The 21169-nt window shown below is 44.8% G+C and overlaps 1 protein-coding gene and 1 long non-coding RNA gene across 3 annotated transcripts in view; both read left to right on the top strand.

Moving 5' to 3' along the window:
• Positions 1-22: 22 nt before the first annotated feature.
• Positions 23-21169, top strand: part of LOC127006204 (uncharacterized) — a 33609-nt gene continuing 12462 nt past the window's right edge. Inside the window, exons 1-6 of one of the 2 annotated variants that reach the window (XM_050875784.1) lie at positions 23-201; positions 14996-15735; positions 16302-16451; positions 16970-17701; positions 18834-19255; positions 19580-20643. In XM_050875784.1, coding sequence (XP_050731741.1) covers positions 15052-15735; positions 16302-16451; positions 16970-17701; positions 18834-19255; positions 19580-20643 — 3052 coding nt within the window. In that variant the 5' untranslated portion in view covers positions 23-201; positions 14996-15051. Of the gene's footprint in view, positions 202-3152; positions 3374-14995; positions 15736-16301; positions 16452-16969; positions 17702-18833; positions 19256-19579; positions 20644-21169 lie in introns of those variants that run through there. The other variant, XM_050875783.1, reaches the window with a different exon arrangement.
• On the top strand, positions 3758-12225 carry LOC127006212 (uncharacterized). Its single transcript, XR_007759261.1, has 3 exons — positions 3758-6341; positions 6500-7300; positions 7448-12225. It is a non-coding gene; the product is annotated as an uncharacterized LOC127006212 (long non-coding RNA).

Here is a 21169-nt window from a genome sequence, read left to right as displayed (position 1 = left end):
TGAGGCAATGCGGATCATTCTGGGTTGTCCCAGGACGGCAAAGCTTGAAGTCCTCCGAGCTGAGTTGGAACTGCCCAGTGTTGTCTGCAGAGTCCAGGAAATTACTTGCCGCACAGTCTGCTGCATGATTTGTCACGGGGACACTCAGCTTAGGCAGGCTCTTGGTAACTTTCAGCCCACCCCTAACATTCCAGCCAAATCGTAAGTTAGAAAGCTTCACAAGCTCTTATCAGACCTTGGTGTCCTTGAACCGTGTCTTGCCCTCATTAGCAGCCCTTGTTATCCCTCTTGGAAACCTCACAGAGTCAGTGTTGATAATGAAAAATTGGATAAATCTAAAGATTTTTGGCTTCCTCAAGTCCTGCAGGACCATTTTCTGACTAAATTGTCTGCATATCCCCGTACCCGGGCTGTCCATGTGTTTTGTGATGGATCTGTCAATGGCAGCAAGACTGGACGTGGATTATTTATTAGGGACTATGCCATCCCCTCTGAATACTGTACTGACACTGAGGTTTCCAAGAGGCTTCCTGATCATCTGTCTTCCACAAGGGCGGAACTCTATGCCATTTTTGAAGCCCTCCATATCACTGTAGCTCTCGGGAAATATGTGTACCTGTTTGTTGATAATCAATGTGCCTTGTGTGCACTTCTGTGTTCCTCCCCTTCTGACTGTGATATAGTCAATAAGTGCCTTAGTGCTCTTAACCTGCTGGAGCGCTGTGGCGCTACTACACACTTCATCTGGGTGCCCTCACATGTTGGGCTGCCCCATAATGAAAAGGCAGACAGACTTGCTCGTGCTGCCTCTGATGATCTCAATGTGCAACCAGGTGTTGAGTACACCTATAATTATGTTAAGAATAGACTTAGATCCCTTGTTAGTGAGTCTGTTACCAATCAGCTTGCCTTGAGGTGTCAGGATGGTAGTCCCTCCAGCATTCACTATGCCCAGGTATCAAGTATCTGCACCCACACTTATGGCAGGCTTAGTGCATCCTATGATCTGGTGGTGATGCGGCTGAGGCTGGGCTACAGATATTACTGGGAGGTCAGTGGGGCTGACCCTGTACCTTGCAGCTTGTGTGCCAGGCCAGGGGGTCACACGCTCAAACACTATGTCCTGCAATGTCCTGCTATTATATATATAGTGCCTATATATACCGCCCACAGGGCCACTGGGACCTGCCTGAGCTGGTGGGCTGGTTCATTAACAATAATATTCTCTCAGCTGTGCTCAGTGAGTATCCTGCATTTGCCCCTAAATTGTAGTTCGTATGTTCAATCCCTTATGTCTACTCCCCTGACTAAATCAAGGCCTTTATTTTTTTTTTAACACTTGTCTCCTACCATTGTATCTTTTTCGTTTCCTGGTGCTACCTACACATGTGGTATTCCTAGTTGTATAATCACATTATGTACTGCCTGGGGGTTGGAATGGCATGTTACTCCTTTTTTTTTTTTTTTTTTTTTTTTTTTTTTTTAGTATTTCGTTGGACGCCGGAGCACAAGGCGAAGACTCTACCACTGGACCACGGGAGCCCGCCTCCTTTGTTGTTTACTTGCAACAATACACTATCAATCAATCAATCAACCAAACACAAAACATAAGACAAAAACACATCCTCCAATCATTACAACATGCCTAAAAAGTAAATTATTAAAAGACATCCATTGATTACTATTCCTGCAGTTAGGCGTTTAGTTTTCTCGCCAGCGTGGGGAAAAACAGAACCAGCCGGGAACCATTCGTCAACAAAACTAAAAAAAATAGACAAACACAAAAGCAAATCAACAAAAAATAAACATACACTTGACATTCATATTACTCCACGTCCAAAAGATATAATAACAAGAATCAAGACGTCTATTAATACCCCTGATTAATACTGAGGCGTTTATCAATATTCTTGCGAGCTTGGGGAAATCTAAACACCTAACGCCTGCAGGAGAGATCATTTTTTTGAGGCCTGGGCAAAGCGCGTTCTTCTAAACGGCCGGCGGCGGTGGGAGGACATTATTGGAACCGGCGGAACACGTGCAAGCGCTGGTGCCACGTCTCCGCCGGCCCCCGTGGCTCAACTATTTATCCTGTTTTTTTCTTCTTTTTCTCAACTTTACATCCTTTGTTTAGTTATATTCCATTTTTATTCATGAAAGATACGAATTAAAGATAGCGCGGTGTTGATTTTGTGTTTAATTACCATCTGTGTGTGTGTGTGTGTGTGTGTGTGTGTGAGAGAGAGAGAGAGAGAGAGAGAGAGAGAGAGAGAGAGTGTGTGTGTGTGTGTGTGTGTGAGAGAGAGAGAGAGAGAGTGTGTGTGTGTGTGTGTGTGTGTGAGAGAGAGAGAGAGAGAGTGTGTGTAGGGCTGTAGGCATTAGCTCGCCCCGTATTCATATGCACGTGACCCCCCCCCCCTTCCCTTCCCCCACCCGTTAATGTGTGTACATGTGTGCGTGCCTGGACATGAGCGAGAGCGTACATGTGACAAAAACACGAGTAATTGTGATGCAGAAGGGAGAGAAAGAGAAAAAGATACCTATAGTGGATGAAATGAGGTAAAAATGAAAAAAGATGATGATTATAATAATATTTATGTAGGTCTCTCTCTCTCTCTCTCTCTCTCTCTCTCTCTCTCTCTCTCTCTCTCTCTCATTAAAAAGGAGATAAAACAAAGAAAAAGATGAGATAATAATGAATAATGGAAGATAATTCTCTCTCTCTCTCTCTCTCTCTCTCTCTCTCTCTCTCTCTCTCTCTAATAATCTATCTATCAATCTATGAAAAATGAGGTAAAAAAATGAGATGTAATCATGAATAGTGGAATATAACGTAGGTCTCTCTCTCTCTCTCTTTCAACGGGTGAAGAGTAAAGACTTTATGCTAAAGAAAGTAGAGAAGAGAAAGAAATAATAAAGAATAATTATGAATCTCTCTCTCTCTCTCTCTCTCTGGAAATGAGATAAAGCAAAGAAAAATGAGATAGTAAAGAAGTAAAACAAGGAAATAAGAAATAGAGGAGGAGGATAATGAATCTCTCTCTCTCTCTCTCTCTCTCTCTCTCTCTCTCTCGCGGTGGGCGGAGACTTGGCAACACTGGCACGAGGTGAGGGATACTCGGGCGGGCGGACAAGTGCAGCGAGTGGGGGCAGCAGTTACTCAAGGACCACGGGGGGGGACAGACGTGCGCGCGTGTGTGCCCCCGTGACCGTGTGCGTGTGATGTGTGTGTACCAAGCCATGTAGACCTCCGCCCCGACCCCCCCCTTTCCTCCCCCACACGTACACAGGACCCCTTATGTGCGTCTTTGGCCCCGTGGAGAAGGAGGAGAGATGTCAAGACGTAAACAGAAATTTCCTCTACATTTAAAGAGTGAGTGTTTGTGTGTGTGTGAACCTCTGTGTGTGTGTGTGTGTGTGTGTGTGTGTGTGTGTGTGTGTGTATATATGTGAATGTTTTTTGTGTGAACGTGTGTGTGTGTGTGTGTGTGTGAACCTGTTCGTGAATGTGTATGTGATTTTTTTTAGTGTGTGTATTTGCGTATGTGCGTGGGAGTGTGAACGTGTGTGTGTGTGTGTGTGTGTGTGTGTGTGCTCGCCTGCGCGTGAGTGCGTGGGAGTGTGAATGTGTTTGTATACATGTATGAGTGTGTGTTTGAGTGCATGTGCGGTTGTGTGTGAACCTGTTTTCCGTGTGTGTGTATGAGTGTGTGTTTGAGTGCATGTGCGGTTGTGTGTGAACCTGTTTTCCGTGTGTGTGTGTGTGTGCTGCAATCTCTACCACCACTCCCACCATTACCACTCCTATATACTTTTAATACCGTACTATAACATTTTTTGTACATCTACGCTACGTAACTAAACCACTCCCTAACATGATCGTGACTAAGGTTAAGAGAAAAAACATTGTTATTATTATTATTATTATTATTATTATTATTATTATTATTATTATTGAGAGATTATTAGGAAAGGAATATATCCCGAGAAGTGAAGATTTAAAGATTTATTTACAGAATAGGAAAGGAAAGAACATATGACCAGAAAGATCAAAGGGAAACAGGAGGAAAAGAAGGAAGCAACACAGAAGGGGAGATAAAGAGAAGGAAGAAGAGAGGAAAAGATAGAAGTAGAAAGGACAGGAGAGGAAAAAGAAAGGGATAACTGGGTGAATACTAAGAGGAAATAAGGGAAAGAACAAGAGATAAGAAGAGATAGAAAAGGAGGTGGAGGAAAGAAGGGAGAGGTAACAGAAGTGGAGGGAAACAAAAGAATAACGAAAGTCAACAGGAAAGACGAAAAGCGAGAGGAAGAGGAGGGAGAGAGGGAGACAAGAAGAGGAGGAAGAAGACACGAGAAAATGAGCCGGGGAGAAGAGGAATAGGAGAGGAGGAAGAGGAAAAATAGAAAGACGAAAGGAAAGGAGAATGAGAGAACAAAATGAGGAATATAAGAGGAGGAAAAGGAAGAAGAAAAAGCGAAAGACGAGAGAAGGAGGAGGAAGCAACAAAAAAGAGGAAAAGGAGAAATAAGAGAGGAGGAGGAGGAGGAGGAGGAGGAGGAAAATAGAAAGACAAGAGAAGATGAGGAATAGGAGAGGAGAAAGAGGAAAAATAAATTCAAGAAAAACAAAAAGGAAAAGGAGAAATAGGAAAATAGAAAGACAAGGGAAGATGAAGAATAGAAGAGAAGGAAAAAGATAAAAAAATAAAGACAAGTAAAACAAAAAGAGGAAAAGGAGAAATAGGAAAATAGAAAGAAAAGAGGAGAGGAGGAGAAAGAGGAAAAATAGACAAGAAAAACAAAAAGGAAAAGGAGAAATAGGAAAAAACAAGAGAGGAGGTGGAGGAAGAGAGAAAAGAAGAAAGAAGAAAGACAAGAGGAGGGTGTTGGGGGCGGTTGGGCGAGTAGGTAAGGGAGGATTGTGGGTAACCACGCCCCCCCATCACCCTCACCCCCCCCCTTTTACACCTACCCCCCCCCACTCCCCTCCACTACCTGTATTGGGGGTGAAATAGTAATAGTAGTAGTAATAATAGTAATAATAAACCTTTAAAACGTTCATTGACATTCCTTTAGGATTTAAATATACTTTGTTATTTACTTATATTTCACGAGAGAGAGAGAGAGAGAGAGAGAGAGAGATGTCCAGCAGCAGTCCATCCCTCCCTCCCTCTTCCTCTCCCTCCCTCTCTCCCTCCTCTCCCTCGGGGTCTTCTCAGGAACAAGTGCACCCAGTGTTGCCAACCCCCTCCCTGCACGTGCTAACCCCTGACACGTTCCCCCTTTTTATCCATTTCCTGGCCTTGCACGCTGATCTCGGGACTTGTGTTGAAGGGAGAGAATGTGTAGACGTGTGTGGGTGGACGTGGGCGCGGGTGCAGGCGTGGGTGCAGGCGTGGGGAGGGCGTGGGCGCGGCAGTGTTGGCAGCGCGGGGGTGAGTGATGGCATTTGTGCGTGTTGAGGTGGCGACCGCGCGCTGCGTTGCCACGTCGCCGCTCCCAGAGGCTCGCACTTCTCCTCTCACTGGGTTTGGAAGCCTGGCCGCATCTTCCCAGTGGTCCTAGAAAGCTAAACGTCTTCCTAAAACACCTCATAGAGTCACTAGTTGAGGTAGTTATGAATGATGAAAAACATTAATTAAACTATACATCTGTCTATGTCTCTCCTCTCAATGGTTTTGGCCGCATCTTCCTAGTGGTTCCAGAAAGCTATACGTCTTCCCAAACCATCAATACACCGCCATACACTTCATATAGTCATTAGTTGAAAGTTAAAAGCACACTAATTACTTCTTGTCCCACTCTTTTCATCTCTGGTTTTGGGAGACTGATCGCATCTTCAAAGTGGTTCCAGAAAGCTAAACGCCTTCCTAAACCATTAATACACTCAAATACACCTAATACAGTCATAAGTTGAAGGTTAAAAGCACATTCATTCTTTCGTCTCACTTTACTCTGGTTTGGAAGCCTGGCCGGATCTTCAAAGTGGTTCCAGAAAGCTAAACGTCTCCCTAACCCACCTAATACATCCTTATACAGTTGTTAGTTGAGATTGTTAAGAGAGACGAAAAGGATATCAATTGTCACGTCACTGGTTCACTCTTCTCACTCACTGGTTTGGAAGCCTGGTCGCATCTCCCCAGTGGTCCTAGAGAGCTAAATGTCATTCTAAACCACTTATTACACCTCCATACACCCTAAGCAGTTATAAGCACATATTCCATTGTCTCCTAATACTGTATCTCACTCCCAGCGGTTCTAGAGAGCTTAACTTTTTCCCAAACCATTAATACGACGCCTTACACCTCATGCAGTCACTAGTTGAGGTAGTTATTAAGGTTAAAAGCACACTCATTCTTTCATCTCCCACCACTGTCTGTCACTTGTCACTCGTTTTGGAAGCCAGGCCACATCTCCCCAGTGATTCCACAGAGCTAAACCTTTACCTATACCATTAATACACCTCATGCAGTCACTAGTTGAGGTAGTTATTAAGGTTAAAAGCACACTCATTCTTTCATCTCCCACCAATGTCACTTCTCACTCGTTTTGGAAGCCAGGCCACATCTCCCCAGTGATTCCAGAGAGCTAAACGTTTTCCTATACCATCAATACATGCAGTCATTAATTGAGGTAGTTATGTAATTTAGAAGCACGCTCATTCCTTCCTCTCTCACTTCTCTCTTCTCACTACTTATGGAAGTCTAGCCGCATCTTCCTAAACTTAATACACCCAAAGGAAGTCTGGCCGCATCTTCCTAAACTTAATACACCCCAATATACCTCATACACTCATTAGCTGAAGGTTAAAACGCTCTCATTCTTTCCACTCACTTCTCTCGTCTCTCACCGGTTTTGGAAGCCTGGCCACATCTTCCCCAGTGGTTCCAGAGAGCTAAACGTCTTCCTAAACCAACTGATACATCCTTCTACACCACATACAGTCATTAGTTGAAAGTTTAGACACCATTCTTCATTCGTCTCCCCCCCCCCCCCCCAACCAACTCAATTATCTCACTCGTTTTGGAAGTCTTGCCGCCTCTTCCCAGGGTTTCCAGAAGGCTAAACGTCTTCTTAAACCATTAAAACACCGCCGTACACCTCACACAGACATTAGTTGAGGTAGTTATGAAAGTTAAAAGCACAATCATTCTTTCCTCTTCCACTTCTACATCTCTCTTCTCATTTATTTCACTCGTTTTGGAATCCTCTACGCATCTTCCCAGTTGTTCCAGAGCGCTACACGTCTTATACCACCTAATGCACGGCCATACACCTCATGCAGTCTTTAATTGAGGTAGCTTAGAAAGATGAAACCACACATTCTTTTCTCACTTCTCTCACTTGTTTGGAAGCCTGGCAGAATATTCCCAGTGGTTCCAGACAGCTAAACGTATTCCTGAACCACCTGACACATTCTCACACACCTCATGCAGTCTTTGAGGTAGCTAAGAAAGATGAAACCACACATTCTTTTCTCACTTCTCTCACTTGTTTGGAAGCCTGGCAGCATCTTCCCAGTGGTTCCAGAGAGCTAAACGTATTCCTGAACCACCTGACACATTCTCACACACCTCATGCAGTCTTTGAGGTAGCTAAGAAAGATGAAACCACACATTCTTTTCTCACTTCTCTCATCACTATCTCACTTGTTTTGAAGCCTGGCAGAATATTCCCAGTGGTTCCAGAGAGTTAAACATATTCCTAAACCACCTGACACATTCTCACACACCTCATGCAGTCATTCGTTGAGGTAGTATAAGAGATGACATGCACACTCATTCTTTCATCTCTTTACAACTCACTCGTTTTGGAAGCCTGGCCGCAGTACACCAACACTTTCTGGGATCTAACTGTACTATTCTGCCGTCACTTGTTAATTAAAGCCTTACACACACTTCAGACGTTAATTAATTGAGTCATTTAGAAGAGTTTCAGCCACGTTCATTCTCTCCTTCTCTTTTCCTCTATCTCGAAGCACAGACGCATCTTACAAGTACTATTTAGTGTGATATCAATGTATTCTCAAGTCGGTACATTCTCCATACACCAATCTTTCATCCTATTAATAAAAGATTCAGGCACTCATTTTTTTCTCTTTTCCATCTCCTTTTTTTTTTTTTAAACACGCATCTTACAAATATTTCTTATGGTTAGTATGTATTCCTAAACCCCTTTCTACAACCTCACACTAATTATGCGAGTTATCAGTGAAATTTTAAGGAAAACTCATTATTTATCCTTTTCTTTCTCTATTTCTTTCGACACAATGCATCTTATAAGTATTTCTTCTGGTTAGTATGTATTCCAAAACCCCTTCCTACAACCTCACACTAATTATGCGAGTTATCAGTGAAATTTTAAGGAAAACTCATTATTTATCCTTTTCTTTCTCTATTTCTTTCGACACAATGCATCTTACAAGCATTCCCTTTGATTATAATGTATTGTCAAACCACTTACTATATCCTCATACATTATTTATTTGAGTTATTCATGAAATCTCAAGGCAAGCTCATTCTTCCTCTCCCTTTTCTTCTCTCCTGTTTTCCAGCCTCAAATAACAAGTGTTCCCTTTGATAATAATGTATTTCTTAAACCACTTATGGTACAACGTCCTCAAACTCCTAGTACAGTAATCATTTGAGTTATGAAATCTTAACGGAAACTCATTTTTTCTCGCCTTTATCATCTTCTTTCGACACAGACACATCTTGCAAGTATATATTTCCTTAGATTATAATGTAGTTTCAAACCACTTAAAGTACTACATCTTTTTTTTTTTTTTTTTTTTTTTTTTTTTTTTAAAAAATAGGAGTTAGTTCAAGGGCATAAAAAAAAGGAAACAACTGTGAAAAAAAAGCCCGCTACTCACTGCTCCTAAAAAGAGTTAGAGGAGTGGCCGAAAGATAGGTCATACTCCCAATACAGTAATCATCCAAGTTATTTACGAAAGATTAAGGCTGGCTCGTTCTTTCTCTCCTTTCTTTTCTTCTTTCGACACAGACGCATCTTACAAGTATATATTTCCTTCGATTATAATGTGTTTTCAAATCTTCATACGCAATTTTTTTTTTTTTTTTTTTTTTTTTTACAGCAAAGGAGACAGTTCAAGGGCACACAAAAAGCAAACATTAATAATAAAAAAAAGCCCGCTACTCACTGCTCCTAAAAAGAATCATTCGAGTTATTTATGAAAGATTAAGGCAGGCTTATTCTTTCTCTCCTTTTCCTTCTTCTTTCGACACAGACGCATCGTACAAGTATTTCCTTAGATCATAATGTATTTTCAAACCACTTATAGTATTACATCTTCATACTCCCACTAGAGTAACCATTTGAGTTATTTATGAAAGATTAAGGCTTGCTCATTCTTTCTCTCCTTTTCTTCTTTCGACACAGACGCATCGTACAAGTATTTCCTTAGATCATAATGTATTTTCAAACCACTTATAGTACTACATCTTCATACTCCCAATACAGTAATCATTCGAGTTATTTACGAAAGATTAAGGCAGGCTCATTTTTTCTCTCCTATTCTTTCTTTTCTTCTTTCGACACAGACGCATCTTACAAGTATTTCCTTAGATCATAAAGCATTCTCAAAGCACTTAATAAAGATGAAAGCACACTCATAACTTCCTCAGTCTCACTTCTCTCACTGGTTTGTAACCCTGGCCGCATCTTCCCAGGGGTTCCAGAGGGCTAAACGTCTTCCCACACCATCCTCATACTCCTCGTAAACTAATTATTTGAGTTAGGTAAGAAAGCTAAAGGCATGCTCATTCAATCCTTTCATCTCCCTTTCTAAAGCATGGCCGCTTCTCACATGACGCCGGGATTTTTCAGTCACCGCCGAGTGGCCTAAGACTACCCACATGCTGTCCAGAAGACCACCCATCAACCCGGACTCTAGATTCTTGGATTAAAGATGAGCTCCGGGGGGCAGCATGAGGCAATGCAAGATGGTGCCACTATAAACACTTGCCTGCGCCACAACGAGGTGGGGCCGGCCATCAGGCCTCATCAAGAAAGCCTACCGGTGCCATACGTAGGCGAATACGTAAAAAAAAAATGACATTTCCTGTGATTTCATTAACATTATGAGTAAAAGTCAAAGGTAAGCCGTTCCTTTCCTTCTTCCCTCGCCTCCTCTCTCTCCTCTTTTTACAGCACGGCCGCATCTCAATCCTTTCCCGCGATTTTAATGGTCAAGACCAAGGTACGGGTACAGTCTGCCCATGTGTGGCGAGGACATTGGGATCTTGGAAAATTTCACATACCTTAGTAACGTACATAGCTCAGAACAACGGCGGTCTTGAGGAAGTCTTCTTAGAGATAGATGATTTGCTTGGCCCACAGCGTGATAGATTTGCTCAACGCAAGTATGTGGCGTTGTCGATACCTGTGCAGAGTGCAGACTTGAAGAGGCGGATTGATGCCTAAGGTAATAAGGGCCTACGCCGAATCATGGGATATCGCTGGAGTGGCTGTGTGAATCATGGGATATCGCTGGAATGGCTGTGTGTCAACGCGATTACTCTGTGAGACTGATTCGAGGCCTACCTATTACCTGCATAGTCCATGAACGCCCACTCCGGCTACATGTGACATGCTACACAAGTTCTGTAAATGACAACCCCGAGTGGAGGAGGCCAAGGGGACGCCCACAGAGTACATGGATAAGAGAAGTCGATGGTTCTTGTCTGGAGTCTTGCTCAGAGGTATACCTCCGGGTGGGGGAAGCAACTCGTCCTCGGTGTATGCCCCTGATGACAGATGGCCAGTTCGACAGTCCAAAACCGTGTCATTGTAAGCGCCCAAAACAAACTATATTCTCCAAAATGATCCGTTACTTCTACTCAATACCAGATACTAATAAAGAGATTCCCTGTGTGGTTTCCTAAAATTTCCTTCTCCTTTTTCTCTCAACGCCAAACACAAGGGCTACAAGGAGTTTTGGTCGTGTTTTGTGTTTGGTTGGGGAGCTCACAAACGTAGTGTATTGGACTGTAAAACTGGCCCAGAGTAATTAGACGTTATGAATAATCAGTTTGCGCATTTTTCAACATGTAAATTTCAAATGAAGGCACGTTGTTGCTGCCATGCCCGTTCCTTTCCTCTTTTCTCTCTCGCTCGTGTGTGAAGCGCGGCTGTAGGTCACCGCCATTCCCCCTGATGACTGAATGATTAGACGTTATGCATAATCAGTTTACGCATTTTTCAACATGCAAATTTCAAAAGAAGGCACGCCGTTGCTGACATGCCAGTTCCGTTCCTCTTTTCTCTCTCCTCTCGCTCGTGTGTGAAGCGCGGCTGCAGGTCACCGCCACTCCCCCAGACTTCAATAACACTCCATCACCACATTAATTAACATCATCGTCATCATCAGCCACTGCAGGACATGATCATGAAACGTACGTAGCCTAAAAATAATTGCGTAGTCTGCACTCTTACCTGACGAGTTAATTACAGGTAACTCGATTTACGCGAGTTTGGTTTACGCGTTTGTTTTTTAAATAACGCGGGGTACAAAATCCCAATCAATGTTTAATTTACACGTTTTTTTCACTTATACGCGATATTTTATGGAGTGGCCACTAGATGTCTCACGCAACTGGACTCACACGGCGCCGCGGCTACACAGCTGAGCTCAGTTCTTCCCGCGCGCTATCATTACCCACATTACATAAAGCCTACAATCGGGCAACAAAGATTGAAAAAAAAAAATAGTTTGGACTGACTAACTATATATTATTACGCCGTTTACATAAAAATCTTGTAACCGGGAGACATTTCAAAGCTATAAAATGATTCGGGTTATAATTTTACCTCAATATTTCCCAGTCTTACATCATAGAAAAAAAAGTTAAAAATAGATACGAAAATTGCATTGGCTACATTTTATTATTATTATTTTTTTTTTTTACCTCTTACAAGTGATTTACATTTAAAAGCTATAAAATGATTCAGGCCATAATTTTACCACCGTAGAAAATTAATAAAAAAGTTAAAAAGATATAAAAATTGCATAGGCTACCTCGTACAAATGATGTGATATAACGTCAATTCGATATAAAACCAGAAAAAATCGACAAATAATGATAATAATGATAATGATACTGAATGATTTAATAGATATAAATACTGCATAGGCTAAATTTTTTTTCTACCTCGTACAAGTGATGTGATATAACGTCAGTTCGATATAAAACCAGAAAAAACGACAAATAATGGTAATAATAATAATAATAATAATAATAATAATAATAATAATAATAATGATACTGAATGGTTTAATGGTAACAGAATGCCGTCACCACCACTTACCCCCCCCCCTTTTCCTCCAGTCCCCCTCCCTTCCCTCCTTCCCTCCCCTTTCATACCTTGTCTTCCCTTCTTTCCTCCCCCTTCTCTTACCTCACACTTCTCTCCCTCTCCTCCCTCACCACCGTTCCTCTCCCTTTCTCTTCTTCCCTTCCACTCCACTCCTCTTCCTTCTCTCTCATTCCTCTCCTCTCCTAGCATATCTCTCCCTTTCTTCCTCCCTTTCTACTCTTTAATTTTCCTTCCCTTTCCTTTCTCATTCCTCTCCCTCTCACTCCCTTCTCTTTCCCTTACCTCCTACTCCCTTCTCTCCCTCCCTTCCTCTCTCCCATCCTCTTCACTTCTCCCTCTCCCTCACCTTCCCTCTCCCATCTAAGCCTTCTTCCCACGTCCATTCCCTCCCTCCCTCCCTCTCCCTCTCCCAGCGTGGCCTCTCCTTCCTTCCCACGTCCCTTCCCTCCCCCCCTCCGTGTAAGGTGGCGCAGTGTTGCCACATCTTGCGACATGCTATTGACTTTGGCTGGAAGGTGTGGTGGTGGTAGTGGTGGTGATGGTGGTGATGCCCGTCTGCCTGCCTGCCTACCACCTACCCCTCCACCACCACCACCCATCCTCCTCCTCCTCCTCTTCTTCTTCCTTTTCTTTCTTTTTTCTTACTTATTCTTTCATCTTTTCTTCCTCCTCCTCTTCGTTCTTTTTAACTTCTGCTTCTATTCCTTATTCTTTTTTTTCTCATCCTCTTACTATTAATTCATCTTTTACAGACCACCTATCTTCTCTTTCTCCTCCTCCTCCTCCTTCTCTTCCTCTTCTTTCTTTTCTACTCCAGTTTCTTCCAATATTCCTAATTCTACTTTTTTCTTCTTCCTCCTCTTCCTTCTTCTACTTTATATTTTGCTACTTATCCTCCTCCTCCTCTTCATTCTTCTCTACTTCTTCTTCCATTCCTAATACTGCATAGCTTTTTTTTTCTTCTTCCTCTACTCCCTCATCTTCCTTCATATATCATTACTTCTCTTCCTTCTCCTCCTCCTCCTCGTTTTTTTTCTACCTTTTCTTCTTTCCATACTTCTTTTTTCCCTCTTACTCCCATTCCTTCATCTTTTATTACTTCTCCTCTTCCTCCTCTACATCATCTCTACTTCTTCCTTCCCTTATTCACTTCTGTTTTTCTTCTTCCTCTTCGTCTTCTTCCTATTTTTCTTCTCATCCCTCCTCCTCCTCCTCCTCCTAATACTGCTAATCTTTCCTTCTATTTTTCCTTCTCTTCCTCTGACGAATATTCCACCCCTTCCTCCTTCTTATTAACAATTTTTATTATTATTTTTTCTCATTTTATTGGTGTTATTCTCTCTCTCTCTCTCTCTCTCTCTCTCTCTCTCTCTCTCTCTCTCTCTCTCTCTCTCAAGAACGTACGTGTGAAATAATTGGTTTGTAACATTATGGCATTTCCTGATCCTCCTCTTCCTCTTCTTGTCTTTATCATCCTCTTATTTTTCTTCCTCTTCCTCATTTTTATTCTTATTTTCCTTCTGCTCTTCTTCCTCATCACAATCACCCACTACTACCACTTTTACTACTACTACTACTTTACTACTGCTTCTACTTCTTGTTCTTCTACTACTACTACTACTACTACTACTACTTTACTACTGCTTCTACTTCTTGTTCTTCTACTACTACTACTACTACTACTACTACTACAAACGGTGTATATATATTCAAATCCCTTATTGTTTTTTTGTTTGTTTTTTGTTTGGAGAGAGAGAGAGAGAGAGAGAGAGGCAGGGGGAAGGTGCACGCGTGTGTAAATTTAATCATGTACGTAAACACAATTTGCCACGTGTACACTTAACATATGTGTGTGTGTGTGTGTGTGTGTGTGTGTGTGTGTGTGTGTGTGTGTGTGTGTGTTTATGGTGTCGTGCGTTTTTACCTGTGCAAAACTTATTATGTACGTACGTGTGTGTGTGTGTGTGTGTGTGTGTGTGTGTGTGTGTGTTTAGTTGTATTGTAGTAGTAGTAGCATAAATTTTTGGTAGTGGTATTAGTATTAGTGGTAGTATTAGTGGTAGTAGTAGTAGTAGTAGTAGTAGTAGTAGTAGTAGTAGTAGTAGTTGCTGTTGTTGTAGCAGCTGTGGTGGTGGTGGTGATAGTTGTAGTTCAGAGCATGTGGAGAAATAAATAAATACAGACACACGTGTTCGGTAATTAATATGGTGTGTGTGTGTGTGTGTGTGTGTGTGTGTGTGTGTGTGTGTGAGAGAGAGAGAGAGAGAGAGAGGGGGGAATCGATGGTGTGCACGTGCGCTCTCTCTCTCTCTCTCTCTCTCTCTCTCTCTCTCTCTCTCTCTCTCTCTCTCTCAGTATGGGGGTGTATGGGCGTGTGGGGGGGGGGGGGGGGGGCTGGGTCCTGTATTGATCCTACGTGACTGATACTTGTGTAGGGAACCTGACCCTACTACTACTACTACTACTACTACTACTACTACTACTACTACTACCACCACCACCACCACCACCACTACTACCACCACCACCACCATTACTACTACTATTATTATGTGACTGCCTTCATTACCACCAAAATTACTACTACTACTACTATTACTAGGTACTACTAATAATAATATTGGTAATAATTTTTTCTCCTCGCCTTTTTCAGATGAACAGACGGATGGAGAAGAAGGAAAAGGAGAAGTGGAGGAAACAGAAGAGATAATGGAGGTGATGGAGGAAGAGGAGGAGAGAAAACATGGAGGAGGAGAGCAAGACGAAAACACCCCCTCCCGCCCCCCCAGCCCCTCCACGCCCCCCAACCTCACCCCCACCACGATAATGGAGGGGGGGAGAGTACCTCAGAACGGGGAGGTGGTCATGCTGGGGGGGTTAATGGGGAAGGGGGAGAGAGACAGCCCCCCCAGACCCCTCACCCCCTCCAACCCCCCACCTCACGCCCCCACCACAGAATATAGTGCCAAAAGGGGGCGCGTCTCCCCAACACGTGCCATAAGCGTTAAACGGAGTGCCAAGATTATGCAGGAAGAGGAGGAGGAGGAGGAGGAGGAGAGGTTATGTGTGAAGGAGGAGGAAGAGGAGAGAGAGGAGGAGGAGGAGACTGCAAACCGTGCCATTGTGAGAAAGAGGAAGATGGAAGAGGAGGAAGAGGAAGAAGAGGAGAGAAAGAGGAGTGCCATTACAAAGAAGTGGAGGAAAGAGGAGAAGGAGGAAGAGGAGGAACGAAGGAAGAGAGAGAAGGGGCAGAGTGGTGGATCATCTCTCTCCTCTTCTTCCCTTACCTCCTCCTCCTCCTCCTCTTCCTCTTCCTCTTACATCTGTCCAGTGTGTCAAGAGGCCTTCAAGAGTAAGAGGTCATTCAACGCCCACATACTTGTTCATTGCCAGGTATGTGTGTGTTCGTATGTGTGTTAACTTATTACCTACCTTTAATACTGTCTTCCCTTCCCTTCCTTTCCATTTCCCTTTTATTTCGTCCCTTCCCTTTCCCTCCCCTTAATTTTCTCTCCTTCGTTTCCCTTCCCTAGACTTTCTTTTCCCTTCCTTTTCCCTTTTAGTTCGTCCCTTCCCCTCCCTTCCCTTAATTTTCTCTCCTTCGTTTCCCTTCCTTAGTCTCTCTTTTCCCTTCCTTTCCTTTTCCCTTCGTCCCTTCTCCTTCCTTGATTTTCTTTTTTCTCTTCCCTTTTCTCATATTCCTTCCTCCTGCTTTCCTTCTCTTCCTTTCTTTTCCCTTTCTTAACTTTTAAATGCATCTTTTTACTAGCTACTACTACTACTACTACTACTACTACTACTACTACTACCACTACTACTACTGCTGCTGCTACTACTACCACTACCACCATTACTACCACTGCTACTACCACAACTACCACTACTACTGCCACTACTACTACTATAAATACTACTACTACCACCACCCCATATAACTCTCTCTCTCTCTCTCCCACCAGCTTGTGAATGGAGCACTAGTGGGGGGCAAGAGAGCAGCACCACCCCCACCCCCCACCATCGCCCCACACCCCTACCCCCACGCCCCCTCCTCCCCCGCCCCCCACGGCAAGAGGCGCGGGAGGGGGGAGGACGCCGCTACGATAGTCAAGGTGGGTTTTGTTAGGGGGGAAGTTGTTGTTGTTGTTGTTGTTTTTTACAGTTGGGCGTGTTTTTTTAGGGTTGTTGATGTTTGGGGGGTTGCGTTTTGGGGTTGTTGGCAGTTGGGTGCATTTTTGGGTTGTTGACGGTTGGGTGGTTGCGGTTTTTTTTGGGGGGGGGTTTGACAGTTGGGCGGGTTTTTGAGTTGACAGTTGGGGGTTGCGGGTTTTTCGGTTGTTGACAGTTGGGCGGTTTTTTTAGTTGACAGTTGGGCGTTTTTTTGGGGGGGGAATGTTATTGTTTAGTTATGCATGTGTTTGTCTCTCTCTCTCTCTCTCTCTCTCTCTCTCTCTCTCTCTCTCTCTCTCTCTCTCTCTCTCTCTCTCTCTCTCTCTCTCTCTCTCTCTCTCTCAGCAATGCAATGAAATAAGGTTAAATAAATACTAATAATGAGACTATTACTACTACTACAAATAATAATAATAATAATAATAATAATAATAATAATAATCATTTTCTTCCCTTCCAGTTTATAAGAGGAAGAGAAGAAGAGGAAGAGGAAGAAAAGAGGAGAGAGGACAAGGAGCAGATTAAGAAGGAGGAGGAGGAGGAGGAAGAAGAGGAGCGCCATGAAGTGGAGGAGGAGGAAGGAACTGGATTGCCTTTGGATTTAAGTTGGACTGGAGGAGGAGGAGGAGGAGGAGGAAGAGGAAGAGATGAAGAATATGAAGAGGAAGGGATCAGAGGAAGTGGAGAAGGTGGAGTTTTAGGGACAAAATCCTACCCTAACCCACTCCAGCACTACTCCAACCCACTCCACGTCCTCCAGAACCCACTCCTGGCAACGTGGAGGCCTGTAACCCACTCTGGCGAATCACTCCACCACCGCCACTCCGCCGAAAGCATAAACGGAACGGCTCACCACCACCCCAGCAACAACCACCTCTACTCCACCAAGAGCCACCACGGTCACCACTCACCCACGCCACTCCTCTACCACTCCGCCTACTCTCACCCACTCCCCGATCGCGGTCCGCTGGAGGATGAGAACGACAACTTGGTCAACGAGGCGAGAGAGAAAGAGAAGGCGTTCCTTGATTTGACCCAGAACGAACAGTATTTGACGGAGGATTCGACTGGCCTGGACCCCCCGCCCCCCCTCCCTCTCTATGGGGCAGGAGGAGCGGTGCGAAGGGTTAGGGTGGGGGGAGAGGAAGGCGCGCCCCCCATGGTCTACAGTGTTCGGTTACATGCTGAACAGGTGTGTGTGTGTGTGTGTGTGTGTGTTTACCTAGTTGTGATATACGGGAAGTGAGCTACACTCCAAGGATCCTGTCTCCAAATCTCAGCTTGTCAAGTTAGTACAAGTTTCATAAGCTAAAATTTCATGAAGGTTTGGCTTGAACTCTCCATATCGAGGCCATATCAGGTGTCAATACATCAATGAGGAAAGCTGTGTTTCCTGATAGCTGTCTTGTGGGCACCTTGTCTTCCTCACTATATTTCCGTGTCCCCTTGTGTTTCTAGTGCCTCATACAAACAGGTCATCTCTGTCGATCATTTTCATTTCCTTCATCACCCTGAATGCTGCAATCACATCTTTCTCTTTTCTCCTCCAAGGTAGGCAAACCCAATCTTCCCAATCTCTTCATATGTCATGTTTCTCAAGCTTAACAACTTTTTTGCTTCTCCTCTCAGGATTCTTTTTATTTGTTATATTCCAATCTTGGTGGAATCACTTATGCCAACAGCTTCTTTATTCTTCTGATTCATGTAGTGTAATGCCATCCTAATATTGGTTGGGAGCTTATGGTTCAAATTATTAAACATTTTGCCACCCAAGAACACATATTTGACAAGACTTTCGTAGGAGTTGTGGGCATCATTTCCAGGGGTAGTTTTATGACCCTGGTGGTAGTGCGAGTCTTCCTCTGTACCATGAACCTGTAGAAACACTCATTAGAACCCAACTGACCCCCTCTTTAACCTTTAGAAATAGTTGCTGTGAGAATCGAAAGTGTCTTGTAATACCAACCTATATGATTATCCTGCAACCTTCCTTATCATACTTGTTGCTCTGGGGACAAGCTGTTTTGTAATATCGTCACGTTCGTAAACAAACCGCCTAAGTCATTATAATCTACTTTTCAGGACATCAGAAAAGAACTGTCATTATCTCATTTGGCTTAAGATTTAGGCAGAAATGAAAGGACTAATTCTACAACACTCGAACCTTGAATGACGAAGGCAACAATACAAAAATGGGCGTCACATGATGAAAAATTGATGTAGAGAAAAACCTGGAAATCAATGAAAAGTGACTTGGACGATTATTTTATGAGGGTGACTTTATGATGGTAACGCCCACCTAACCTAACCTCACCCCACTCCAGGTTCTTGTGACGAGGATCCTGGGGGTGAATGACGAGACTGGCGACAAGATGGAGCTGTACAAATGCTTCATCTGCCGAGTGGCCTTCCCCTCGGTGACGCGCCTGCAAGCCCACCTCTCCCAGCACAAGCAGCGGTTCGTGTGCTCCAAATGCAACTTCTCCTGTGACTCGAGGGTGACCTTCTCCTCACACGTCCAGCGGGAACACCTCTCCGACACCATCATCCGGTACCCCCAGCCGCCCTCAACCCCCGCCACCTCTGCCGATGTGATGGATGGTGGTATGGGTGTCGGGGGGGTGAGTGTGACAGTCATGGGCGGTGGTGGTGGTGGCAGCGGTGGTTCAATGGGATCAGTTTACCTGTCGCCTGCTGTGGATTTAACACCTGCCTCTGCTGCTTCGGTGCTGCCTACTGGTGTGAGGTGAGAGAGAGAGAGAGAGAGAGAGACTAATTTTAAGTTTGTTTTGAGAATTGAATTGATAATAACACACACACACACACACACACACACACACACACACACACACACACACACACACACCTTCCTCCCCCTTCCACTACCAGCTACCCTTGCCCCCCCTACCCTCCCTGCAATCCCCAAATCCCCCTTCCCCACTCACCCACAAACCTCATTCCCCAGCCCTTGCAACCCCAAACTGACCCCAAATAAACCCCAAATCATCTTACCCTTACACCAATGCTGTCAGAACTCCCACACTAACCCCAACTATTTCCCCAACCCCAGGGACAGTGAAGACAGCCATCAGGGCAGGGCTGGGCAGTGCCTGGACGACCCCACCAGCGCCGAGAACACAGTGACCGTCGCGGCGCTCCTCTCGGCACTCCGGGAGAAGCAGCGTGGGGGTGGCGGGGTAGCGGGGCGGGGCGGCGGCGTAGGAGGTGGAGTCAGCCCCGGGTCACCGCAAATTGACGAGGAAAATGAGGACGAGAACATGAGCAGCGACGACTCATACCCGCGATCGCCTGGGTGTGAGGGTGGCGGGGGTATGGGTGTAGGGGGGGTGGGGGTGGGCCGAGCAGGGGAGGAGGTCTTCAAGGTGTATCGGTGCCGTTTCTGCGGGAAGAAATTCGAGCGTGCGTTCTCCTGCAACCGTCATGAGCGCGTCCACACGGGGTACAAGCCGTGTTTCTGCCGGGTGTGTGGGCGTGGATTCTCCGAGCCGCGCAACCTCCGCCACCATGTCATCCGCTTCCACAGTGACGGATCGCTGCGCCACCTCATCAAGCGGGACAGGCGGAAGAAGGGCGACGAGGACCTCGCGGCGAGCTTCACCGCTGCCGCCAGCCCCCAGAGTAATCCCAGCCTCACCCCGGGAAGCCTGACCTCACAAGCCATCACCGTAGCAAGCATGACGGTGAAGAATGCCCTCACCCTCAGCGCTAAGATTCCTCCCTCCACCGCCCCTGCCACCACCACCATGCCCCCTGTCCTGGCACCCCCCTCCCCACCGTCACCCCCGCCGGCTCCCCCACGCCCCACCCCAGAAGCCAGGTTCAAAGACGTGCTTAAGGAAACTGCGAATAAATTAATATCGTCGTCCAACATCGACATCTCAAGCATGTCGGGGAAGAGTCCAGGCCTGGAGATTTCTCTGACGGGGGGGAAGGCTGTGCATGGCTCCCCCCCCTCCTCCTCACCTCCGCCCCCCACCTCCACCATGGCTGCTGCTGTGTCATCCCCTGGCAACACCACAGCTGCAGCAGCTGCAGCCGCCGCCGCTGCTGCTGCAGCTGCTGTCACGACGTACACCACCAGCCTGACCAAGATTATCGCTGCCTCGCTGGACAGTAAGTTAGAAAGACAGACAGACAAACAGAGACAGACAACTAGAGAGAGAGTGTAATTTAGAGACAAACAGAGAGACAGACAGACAAACAGAGACACAGACAACTAGAAAGAGATTATAATTTAGAGACAATCAGACAGACAGACAAAGACAGACAGAACTAGAGAGTGTAATATAGAGACAGACAATCAGACAGACAGACAAAACTAAGAGTAATTAATTGTTAAATAAGTTTGATTTTTTCCTTCTTCCTTCCTTTCTTCCTACATACCAGCCTACCTACCTATCTTCCTTCTTTTCCTTCCTTCCTTCCCTCCCTCTTTCTGACCTTCTTTACCTTCCTCCAATCTTCCCTCCCTTCTTCCTTCCCTCTTTCCTACTTTCCTTCCCTACAAACCAAACTACCTACTTCCTTTCCTCCCATTCCTTTCTATTTCCTTTCCCTCTTACCTTTCCCTTTTTCCTTCTTTCCTTAACCTTCCTTTTCCAAAACCAAAAATGTATCCCTGAAAAACTAATCTAACTTT

This window comes from Eriocheir sinensis, chromosome 32 (genome assembly GCF_024679095.1).
Source record: "Eriocheir sinensis breed Jianghai 21 chromosome 32, ASM2467909v1, whole genome shotgun sequence".
In the NCBI taxonomy this organism is placed as follows: Eukaryota; Metazoa; Arthropoda; class Malacostraca; order Decapoda; family Varunidae; genus Eriocheir; species Eriocheir sinensis.
This window is presented reverse-complemented; position numbering and strand designations above follow the sequence as displayed.